The sequence below is a fragment of the Budorcas taxicolor genome, chromosome 5 (genome assembly GCF_023091745.1).
Source record: "Budorcas taxicolor isolate Tak-1 chromosome 5, Takin1.1, whole genome shotgun sequence".
NCBI classification, from domain to species: Eukaryota; Metazoa; Chordata; class Mammalia; order Artiodactyla; family Bovidae; genus Budorcas; species Budorcas taxicolor.
Genome location: NC_068914.1, coordinates 110,057,946 through 110,070,021, shown reverse-complemented (window position 1 = coordinate 110,070,021; position 12,076 = coordinate 110,057,946). Strand labels below are relative to the sequence as shown.

At 40.8% G+C, this 12,076-nt stretch overlaps 1 protein-coding gene across 1 annotated transcript in view; it reads left to right on the top strand.

Moving 5' to 3' along the window:
- IGF1 (insulin like growth factor 1) overlaps positions 1-12,076 on the top strand; it is a 71,190-nt gene that overhangs the window by 48,424 nt on the left and 10,690 nt on the right. Inside the window, exon 3 of the mRNA XM_052640485.1 lies at positions 7,123-7,304. Within this exon, the coding sequence (XP_052496445.1) occupies positions 7,123-7,304 (182 nt within the window). The remainder of the gene's footprint in view (positions 1-7,122; positions 7,305-12,076) is intronic.

Sequence of the window (12,076 nt, the reverse complement as noted above, 5' to 3'; positions counted from 1 at the left end):
AAGCCCTGGAATCAAACCTAAACTAGTAAATTCTGCTGACCTGGCAAGACGCTCGCCCTCCAGGGCATTGTCTCAGGCTAAAGTAATACATCACGTTGCTTCCCACTCTGTCGGCCCATTTCTCCAAAGAGCCCTAAAACAGTAATGTTTCTTCTTTGAATCTCTAGTTTTCTTGCCTGTAGGCCTTACGCTTTAGCTCCCTGGCCTTTGGGACACAGGCAGACTGAACAGCACTAGTTTCACACCTGCCCTTGAGTTGGGGCTTCTAAAAGAAAAGCAGATTTGGAGAAAGGAGCAGCCTCACCAAGCTCTGCTTCATTCCTTTCCTGCCCAGAGATACACAAACATTGACTTGATTGGGTAATGGGAAGACTTTGGTCTTTGGGGGTATGGGGATTTAGTAGCTGGGAATGAGTTGCTGAGTTGTGGGGGTGGTGGCAGGTCGAATAGGGCCACAGTTCCTAGAAAAGATGACCTCGTCCAATTGAGAAGTAGTGGGACCAGCAAACTGGCAATTAAAAATTAACACAGGCCAAAGTGAAATCAATGACGAAATTTGATAGGCTTTCAAGAAAAGTTTATGACATGCTGTTCATAGAAAAGAGGACATTTTCTCAGTGTTCACTTTTATAAATGCCAAAGGCCAGACCTACTTGGAAAGACCTACAGAAAAGGCAGAAATGTGCAGAGTCCACAAGCAACATATGAGGCAGGCAATAGGTATATATTTTGAAAATTTTCTTCAAAAACAATCCTAATTTTAAAATATTTTGACAATAGTCTTGATAGTGACAGGCACTTAATTCCCCAATATGTGTTTGAGTATGTGTGTGTATAGACTCTTGCTATTCTAAATGCATTATGATGCATATAATCTTAACAGCAGTGAAGGCATTTTTCCATACCTTTACTAAGTACATGACCACATATATATCAATATTTGTTTCAACTCAAGTGTAATTTCTGCGGAATTTTTAAAGGCAAATACTGACTCATCAAAAGGCTTTAATAAATGCAAATCCTATGAACTCAGGAAATAGTGACCATTCAATGTATTTCAGTTGGGATCTAGGTAATGGCCCTATCACAATTTTCCTTATGTTAGGAATTCATGAAAGGAGTTGTTTTCCCACATAAAGCCATAAAACAGGAAAGACTGAGAAGTGAATCTCACGTTTCCACACAGGCAAATAGCAGTTAAAATGCTAACTTGGAGATAAATTTAAGATTACTCACATTTTACCAAACTTTCCTACTAGCACCCCACACAGAATTATGTCAACTGGATGAATTTTTATTAGATAAGGTGGTTCCATGGAGCATTGTTGCCTAAGAAACTAATCATTCTGTGTTATCCTAAATTGTGTAAATTTAGAATTTTCTAAGTTTTAAAAACATCTAGAGGTTTTGGATAGATAGTTGGTGTAGGAAACCTAACTGTCTGACTTCTACACGTATTAATTGCAGTGTTTGATTGTGTGATCAAAGTTAAATGCAAATTTGTTTTGTATTAGTTAATAATCCATGTGTGTTTTCTACCAGACACATAAAGGTGAATTTTCTAGAAATAGCTCTGAAAATACAACTTGAACCATCTTACTTCTTTCTTTAAAAAAATTTTTGGAGTATAGTTACTATACAATGTTGTGTTAGTTTCTGCTGTACAGCAAAGTGAATCAGCTATATCTTATACATAAATCCACTCTTTTTTGGATTTTCTTCCCATTTAGGTCATCACAGAGCAGAGTAGAGTTCTCTGTGCTATATAGTAGGTTCTCATTAGTTATCTGTTTTATACATAGTATCACTCATGTGTATATCTTAATTCCAATTTCCTAATTCATCCCGCCCCCGCTTTCTCCCTTGGTATACATCGGTTTGTCCTCTATGTCTGTGTCTCTATTTCTGCCTTGTAACTAAGATCATCTATGTCAATTTTTTTCAGATTCTACATATATGCATTAATATACAATATTTGATTTTCTGATTTGCTTCACTCTGTATGTGAACTGTCTTACTTTTTTCCTGTTTTCAAAATACAATCAACTTTTCAACTTTCTTCTTTTAGCAGTTTCTAGAGAACAGTTTTAGTCCTTGGAACTCAAAGAGTAACAAATGTATGTCTTCAGAATTGAAGATTTCCCTATTTGAAAAATGTTTGCTTTTTTCATTATTTAAATACTGATTTTTCAAATCAATGTCTCTTCTTTCTAATGATATAGTTAAAATAATTAAAGGAAAGCTTTCTCAATAACCAAGAGGGGAAGTTTTAAAGGAAATTAAAGTTGAGTACGATGTCCCAACTACATTCTCAGAAAGCTATAAGAAACACCAGTTTATGTAGCATCAATAAAAGCAGTACTGTTTTGTTTTGTTTTGTTTTTAACCAATGATGAATGACCAGAGTTCTTTGTTCTAGAAGTGATGACCCCAGTTTAATCTCAGTATTACCCCTTCTCCTTCAGAGATGGAAGGAAGCATCTTGCATCCATGACAAAATGTGACACTCAGCTAATTGGGATGGTTTTGATGATGCTGCAATTCTGCCCCAAACCCTTATAACTAGCAAGTTTGCCCTGAAGATTATTGAATTACTCCACTGACCATGCATTATTTAAAAGGAAGTGCTGTAATTATAGGAGCCAGCTGTTTAATCATTGGAATTCTGTCTGTTGGCCAACTTTCAAGATAGAGTAGAATGCTATGATGGTACTTTGTGTCAGCTAATGGAGGATTCAGGCCTAGTTAGGTGGTAGCCAACTTGTCTGCTAAGCAGCCTTTGGTCTGTGTGCTCTGAAGCAAATCTACTGAAAAATAAATGCATAAATATATAGATTTCCAAAGTCAATACTTAATCATCAAGGAAAATTCTGTGAAATTCTATACATACTTGTTCACTCTAACAGTTGAGGAAGTATATGGACCTTTCATAATGTTGGCATAACAGAACTCTGGGAGTATACTTAGTTGTAGAAAATATTTATTATCCCAGTCACCTGTCTTTTGTTATAGTACTGAGTACAGAAAAATAGTTTGAGCATCTTCAGGAACTCAAGTGACAAATAGAAAACAAATTTTAACCTTCTAACTTAGAAAATATTTGGACCTTTTTCTTGAAGACAATGTAAGTGGCTTCCAATCATACTGAACATTTAGTTGGCCTTGAAGAGTTTTCTCCATTTCTTTACATATTGCCGAATGTTTGGAATAGAAAGGACCATAGCAGTCAGACGCTGTTCGGTACAGGAATATGCTCCTAGGATCTCTACCAGGTGTTCATACAGCCTTTACATAACTGATTCCAGCAATGGGACATTCATTACCTTTAAAAGAAGTCAGTCCCATTTTTTAACACTTTTGAGTTCAAATTGTTAAACATGTTTTCCTTATATCAATTCAACATTTGTTTCCTGTTCACCTAACAATTCTGCCCTGCTGCTGCTGCTGCTAAGTCGCTTCAGTCGGGTCTGACTCTGTGTGACCCCATAGATGGCAGCCCACCAGGCTCCCCTGTCCCTGGGATTCTCCAGGCAAGAACACTGGAGTGGGTTGCCATTTCCTTCTCCAATGCGTAAAAGTGAAGTCACTGAGTCGTGTCCAACTCTCAGCAACCCCATGGACTGCAGCCTACCAGGCTCCTCCGTCCATGGGAGTTTCCAGGCAAGAGTACTGGAGTGGGGTGCCATTGCCTTCTCCACAGTTCTGCCCACTGGAGCACAATTATTGATAACAAGTGCTTAATGAAGAGTTTTTAAATGAAAGGATCCCTTTAACACTGTTCATTCCATCTCATTTAAAAATTGCCCATAATGACAATAGGTGCAATTTTGAGATCATTAGAAATCTCTATTTTTCTCAAAATTGATACTGTTGCAAACTATTTTACTGCTTTCCTGGTAAACCACATTGCATCAGGCTCCCAGTTCTAGCCCGTAGCAACAAATATCTTTATTTTGGTTCTGGAAAAATAAGAAATATGAGGCATTTGAAGATAAAGAGAAAAACTTTGACCCTCTAACACTGGCCTCTCAATTGGTGAGAAATTTTTCTGTTGTTATTAAATATCTTGATGTAGAACCAGAAATCAAGTCTATAAGATACTTCAAAGGATCAATTAAACTTTAAAAGGCAAGGTAAACACTTGTTCTATTCATATATTTTCAGTGAAGTACAATTAGTCCATGGTAGACATTATGAGTAGACAAAGCATCTTTCTAGGATTGCGGTGGCTAGAGATAACTGGTGGTTACATTTATGTCAAAATCCAAGTCTATAATATTTCAACAATATTAAAAAACAGATATAGACATAAGGTAAACTTTCTTTTTAGAGCATTACAGAAGAGTCCTACATTTCTCTGTTCCTAAATTCACTGATCTATGGACTAAAAAGCACAGCTATTTCATAGACTGAGCCATGTCGAACTCTGAGCTCATCTAAGAGGTGACAAACCAGATGCCTGGTGTGTGCTATTATTTTTTGCTGTGCTGATGATTACCTTCTGTCTCACAAAAGGAAATAGACCTGTGGTGAGTTTCATGCCTGTCAACAGTCACAAAGAAGGGAATATGCAATATACACAACATTTAATGTTATTCTCAGATGAAGGTTAGAGTCTTCCTCCAGCAGCACGCAAGGAGCTCCAGAACCTATGGAGTGTCAGGAGGAAAACAGAAGCGATGCTTAAAACAGAGGTGCTAAGTAGGTCCTCGGATCACAGAGGTTATCCTTCCCCATCTTCAATCCATAAGGATGAATTTTGAAATTAGTCATTTCCAAGTTAGCCAAGTTTGAAAGTTTCTGAAACCACTCCTGCCACTTTACCTCTAAACCTCAAATTACCATTCCAAAGTCAACAAGTGAATCTCAGTTATATCCCATTAAGAAATGTATTGTTTCAGCAAAAAGCAATTGTTACCTGTGGTGGATGATGAGGACAGTTACCTCAAAGTAGGCTGAGTCACCTTGCCCTCTCTCCCACCCCAAGAGAAAACCAAAGTGTATCAGCTACTCTCCACTGGCTGACCCCTTCAGCCTCTTGAAATGGCCACTGAGCTAAAAGTAGGTAGAAGTCCTTTGTGGGTCACAAAGAACCATGTAAGCCCATTTGTGTCTTTAATTTATAGTTCCAGGAAAATATTATATAAACAAACAAACAAAAAACAACAACAGCAAAAAAGCATTGTTTACATTGCTCAAGGGACCATATGAGCCCTGGTTTGCCCCGGCTGGCGAGCAGAGGCAGAGAGTATTCTGCAGTGGGCAATCCTCGGATGGCTAGGGAAACCACCATTGAGGTTCCAACTGGGCACAGCTGCCCCGTCCCTTCCAAATCCCTCAACCATGAGGAGCCCACAGGGTTTGCCCTGAGCAAAAGCAGCACACCCCACCCAGAGAGACCATAATTGAGCCCTCGCTGAGTTCTATCCCCAGCTGCCCTAAGAATGACAATAAACCTGCCTTAAAGGGAGGAGGCATCCTCACGTTCCAGTGCCAAGCATCAGGAACACATTTGGATTCTCAGAAGATTCAATGAATGGCTGGCCCCTTGGGCTGCAAGGCAGCCAAACTAGTTTGGTAGCAGGCCATGACCATGGGTCTGATCTCCTTCCACCAGGGAGTTCAAAATATATATAGGGATTTTGACTCTCAAAACTCCATCCTGAAGTACAGCATCATTATTACATGAATGTAAGAATTTCTGTTTAAAATATAATGCTGTCTTCTGTGTCAGAAATTGAGATTGAACATACATCACATTGACTAATTGGATCCTTCTGGGTCAATGGTTCACAAATTTTTTTCCATGAAGCCTGGACATCAGTGAAGAAGACTGAGGCCCTCCACCTCCCAAGGGAGGAACAGGAGGCAGAGAAAGCCAAGCTCCATGGCTTTCTTGCATGAGCCATGGCAGTTTCACATTCGTCTATTTTGCATACTGATGTATAAGATTTGGTGTAACAAAAGTCCTACTATGACAAAGAGTTTACAAAGAATTCAAGTACCTTTTTAATTTAGTTTCATATAACTTGTTTTGCCCTCTTTTTAATTCTAGAGCCAGGAAAAGTGTGTCCAAGTCAAAACAAAACAAAATAGAATCAAACTAAAACCTACTTGCCAAGTAAAGAGGCCTAATTGATTTGCAAATATCAAAAGAAATTTGATTCATGGTGTTCCCTCTGGGCAATCAGAATCAAATGAAAGGTGGACATTTAGTTCATTCTTAGTCTAGTGATTATTCTATAAGAAAACAGAGCTAATGGTTCTGATCCCTCTAAGGTGATAGAAGAAGTCCTATCACACTGGTATTGTTATTCAGTTCAAGTTCCAAAGCTTCTAGATGTGGTCAGTAGCAATGCTGTCTCTTCATAGACCCTATATGATCCTAGAAAGTGATGTTCAAAGCAAGCTAACATATATTTAGGATCCAGTAGATGTCAAGTGATGCACTTAGTACTTTTAATACAGTATGCCATGTAATCCTTAAGCGATCATTAGAAAGAACATATTAACTCTCCTTTACAAATGGGTAAACTGAGGCCCAGGAGACTTAAATGACTTGTCATTTGTTTATGTCATTACCAACTCTGAGTCTAGGTTTCCACATCAGTTAAGTGATGAGACCTTCCCAGATTTAAAACCTCTTTGATTTTCAGTCTGATGTTATAATGGAAGCAGATAAGACAAAGAACAAACACTGGAGCCATCTTATGCACAAAAACCATGCAGATTTGCTAAAAAGATTAAGAAAATGGAAAACATGATCTTTTAATTAATTTTCCTAGCAGTCTCTCAATTAAGCCAATATATAAGGAGAGGTGAGGATTGGGCATAGACAAGATCCTCGACTACAGGTGGCTAAGAATTTGAGGACAATTAATACAAATAAATGAATGATGAATGAGCTATTGCCAATGAGAGTAGCACGGACTGCTGGAGATATACTGGAATCTGGAAAAATCTGGGAGGGTCAAGAGTTGTTGGAGGAGCTTCAAAAGAAGACTAACTTATGAAGGTGTGGGTTGACATGGTGTGGGGAGAGGAGTTTTCAGGGGCTGGGTGTAGCAGTGAACACAGCGTATTATCCCACTCTAAAACTAGGCCTCTTTCTGATCTGAACAGACAAGCCCACGGGGTACGGCTCGAGCAGTCGGAGGGCGCCCCAGACAGGAATCGTGGATGAGTGCTGCTTCCGGAGCTGTGATCTGAGGAGGCTGGAGATGTACTGTGCGCCTCTCAAGCCCGCCAAGTCGGCCCGCTCAGTGCGTGCCCAGCGCCACACCGACATGCCCAAGGCTCAGAAGGTAAGCCCACCAGGGGCGGCGGTGAGGGTCGGCCATCTTCGCGAGATCTGAGTTATGCGGCTGTGAGATCTGAGTTATGCGGCTGTAGCAACTTAGCAGCAGCAGCATCCGAATAGTAATTCATACCCTCATAGACTTCCGGCTCATAGGGTCAAAAGAGCTCCATTCTCCCCTGAGAGGTTCATCTTTTCTCTCACTCCACATTATAAATTCTCCCTTCCACTGCTGTGGCCCATCTGATCACCAGAAGATGGTGGAGAAGAGTGACTAAACCTGGGCTTTGGCATCAGACAAAACTGGGATCCTAGCTTCGCCAATCACCAGCTGAGAGCCCGTGGCCAAATAATGCAGCCTCCCAAGCCTTTGCTGATGAAACTCTCAGTAAAGATGGGATAGCAGTACCATTTACCCCATCAGGTCATTAATGTGCCTGCAATGCTTTCCACACTGGACAAAGTAACTGTCAGACAAGTGTTAAGCTCTGTCATAACTGTATGAACAAAGCATGTGACCTTTCAAGTCCTGATATTCTGTAAACATGCAAAGAAAAATAACACTCTAAAATTGGAACTAATAGAAATTCACATTTAGTGGCAAACACAAAGAATAAAATAGAAATTTCAGTTTGGCTCTAAGAACAGCAAGAAAATTCTAACAATCAAAATCTGCAGGTGTCTGTACTAAGAGCGAGACTTTAAACAAGCCTTAGAGGTACTGTCTATGCCATCAAAAATATGTAAATCATCTGATCTGATGCAGATTGATCACTTGATAAACCTTTGCTGAGTGAGTGAATAAATGGGTGAACAAATGTATGTAAGTGATTACATTTTCGTCACTAAGTAGAAAGAATGAGAACTAAAGAGAAGGTGAAGAAAATGAGGAAGAATGAATAAGGAAAGTTAAATGCTCTCAGATTTCCCTGTGGACTCTCTTGAAAAACAACCAACTAGTGGTTTTAATCTTTGGAGTTAAAACTAGCATCGTGCAGAGGGCACATGATAAGAGATCAAGAAGCTCATAATGACACCTTGGCTGCTTTCTGGTCCTCATTTGCAGCTGAGGCTGGAACAGGGGCCTTAGCAGAGATGTGACCCCAGGGAGCCACCCTGAGTGATAGAAAGGGACTGGGCACAATCTGATTCAGAGAGAACACAGGAGCCAGTCGATGTGTCAGGGAGCAAGCCCCACATACCTTTTAAGTGAATGTGACTGGGAAGTGTGCTCAAGGTAAGCAGAGGCAGGTTAAATCTTTCTCTTTCCAGGTGACCCAATGCCTTTCAATTTCTACTTTGGGAGGGGGTGGGTTGTGTCAGAGATGAGTCCCTAAGTTCTGGAATGGCAGGTTTGATAGTGACTGAGGTCCAGACACCTCTCCAGCACCAGTGCTGTCTTCTGCATCTATGGAGCCAAGGCATTCAAAGGCTCTGGTCTTCCGGGACACCAAGGGGACCACCTGTTCTCAATGCAATTATTTTTGTGATGTTTACAGTATCAGCTCCCATCTACCAACAAGAAAATGAAGTCTCAGAGGAGAAGGAAAGGTGGGCCAAAGAAACACCCAGGAGGGGAACAGAAGGAGGGGACGGAAGCAAGTCAGCAGATGAAAGGGAAGATGAAAGAGCAGAGGAGAGAGACTGGAGCTAGAAACTGAACACAGGCAAGAAAGGAACACGGAGGAAAGAAAGACTAAGACAGAGGTGAGGAGGATGAGAGAGAAGCAGACAGCAAGAGAGAAAAGTGGGAGATGCTATAAAGGAAATGAAGAAAAGTAGGCCAGCTGGAGCTAGAGAATGCATGGGACAGAAGGAGGAGAAGAAACCTGTTGTAGGAAGTGGCTGATAAACATGGAGAAATGGAAAAGTAACGTATAATGCCTGAGAAAATCCAAAGACAGTGGCAAGAATGAAAACATGAGCAAAAATCACAAAAGAGGGAAATAAAGCAATATTCCCTTCCCCACGGAAAAATAAGAATTAAAATAAAAATCAAGGTTTTTATATGCATTTTAATTTTTTGTGTGAATTTTACAAGAATTTCCATGTCAACAAATGTCCAGAGTTAAACATTAGCCCCAAATTTTCAGCAAGACTGAATTGTGTCATAAACATTCCCAGATTTCCTTCCCTACAGGGTGACTGGAGGCTGCATTTCTTAGTCAAGCTCAGGCCAAAGGGCACCCAGTATTTGCTTAAAGGCCCGTGAGGCCTGAGAGCTTACCTATGAAAGGAGGTCACTGAACTTTTTGTGTGTGCACTTTGGAATCAGATATAAAAGATGTATTAACGTGCTAGGGCTGCCAGAATAAAGTACCACACCACAGACTAGGTGGCTTACACAACAGAAATTCGTTTTCACACATTCCCGGAGGCGGGAAGTCCAAAGTCGGAGTATTGGCAGGATCAGTTCCTTCTGGGAGCTGTGAACAAAGGATCTGTTTCAGGTCTCTTTCCTCCACTTGGAATTGGCCTTCTTTTCCCTGTGTTTTCACATCATCTTCCCTCTGTACAAATCTCTGTGCCCAGATTTCCTCTTCTTATAAGGACTCTAGTTATACTGGATTAAAATATGATCATCATGATCTTATTTTCACTTAAGTTATCTGTGTAAAGACCCCATCTCCAAATACAGTAACATTCTGAGGTACTAGGGGTTAGGACTTCAACTTGTGGATTTGGGGTGGGGTGGGGGACACAAGTCAGCCCCAAACCAAAGACTCCTGATGTCTGACTACTGCCCTATGATTCCGTCACCTATAAACTTCTCTCTCTCACACATGCCCCCCCTCCCCCCTCCCCCTAGATATTTAGACCTGAAATCCTATGAGTTTATGTTCCATGAAATACCAAGGCCATGTTATGTTAGGGCTGCAAAAGGACTCAAATCATTTGCTTCAGTCCCTTCATTTTAAAGATAAGGATACTGAGATCTAGAAATGGCTGAAGGATGGCTGAAAATGGCTTGGTTTCTAAGCCACACCCTCTTTCTGGCCAGCAGAGACCAGCACAAAATCAACATGGACTAAGAAAGAATTCGAAAAGGAAAAGATGGGAGTGAATGAGAACAAAAGCACTCAATTTTCTTGAGGGTAAAGAAACACCAGGTAGAATCACAGAATTTGAGTCTTAAAGATTTTCTTCCTTCAGTTTCCTTGATTTAAGCGGTAGGATTAGTATCTTCATAGATAATAAAGCAAAAAGTCTCAAGATCATTCAAAATTGTGAATTATAAGAGCTAAGGGAGGATGCAAGAGAGAAGTGCTCAGCTAAGCAAATGACAACACAGGGTAAGAAGATGATAAGCCAAAGAGTGAAGCATTTCATCCAAATAGCCCACTTTGAAGATGTCAAGGTATAAAGGAACATCCTTTCTACTTGTCCTTCATGCCCCAGCCATGCTTTCTACTTCAGGGTCATCCTTTGTCCATGGTTCACTGAAAACCCAGGATATATGATATATAGATATGCCCAAGTCTCAAGCCAGGAGGAAAAAGTATGATCACGAGCTTGTCACAGTATCGTATGGGAGCCAAAACATTGCTGTTGTGGTTGCAAAGTGGGTCCTGGCTTATCAGAAAAGATAAAAGCCAGGCTGGAGCCTGAGCCCATCTGGCCAGCCACCTTCTTCAGGAGACTCCCAGTTCTCCTGTTAATACATCTATGGTTTGGAACCAGCCTCAGGCATAAGCCTCAAGCATAAGCCAACACCTACTGTTTCTACCACCTGAGAGTAACCTGCAAACTGAGATGGCTTTTCAAGGGACCACAGTTTGGCAGAAAAGTAAGTCAGTGTCCTGTGGGATTTCTTAGAGGATTATCCTTTCCCTTTTTCATTGATGATTGGATCAATGCAATTATAACACAGGGATAAATGACAATTATACCCAATAATGAACTTCATTCAAGAAAAAAGGCAAAGACCTTAAAAGGAAAAGAAAGCAATAAAACTTTCCAGTTAAAGAATGCTTCACCATCAAACTATTAGTTAAAACCCTGCTTCCCTGGTGGCTCAGACAGTAAAACATCTGCCTGCATTGTGGGAGACTGGGTTCGATCCCTGGGTCAGGAAGATCCCCTGGACAAGGAAATGGCAACCCACTCCAGTACTCTTGCCTGGAAAATTCCATGGATGGAGGAGTCTGGTGGGCTACAGTCCATGGGGCTGCAAAGAGTTGGACAAAACTGAGCGACTTCACTTTCTTTCTTTCTTTTTGCAATGGGTTATATTAACTCTAAAGCAGTCAAATTGAATGCCTACATGTGATTTCTAAATAACATAAATTAAGTGAACAGAAAGAATCTATTGATGTCTTTCATCCCTTCTACTATTAGAAGAAGCACTAGTGATACATGACATATAATGATGAATGAAAGGATGGATGGGCAAATGAGTGAGATAGGGAGGGAAGAGTGGTAGGGAAATAGATCATAAAAGTTAAGTAGCACTGTGTGTGTGTTAGATGATCAGTCACGTCTGACTCTTAGCAAACCCGTGGACTGTTGCCCACCAGGCTCCTCTGTCCGTGGGATTCTCCAGGCAAGAATACTGGAGTGGGTGGCCATGCCCTTCTCCAAGGGATCTTCCCAACCCAGGGAAGAAACCTAGGGTTCTTGCATTGCAGGTGGATTCTTTACTGTCTGAGCCACCAGGGAAGCACTGCTGAGATGAAATAATTCCTCTTGTCCTTGCCTAAGACGGTGATGCAAGTGCAGAGTAAACGAGGGAAGGCAGAGGAGCTGTGCTTGCACAAGTTTTGTGTGTCTGGAATTTCC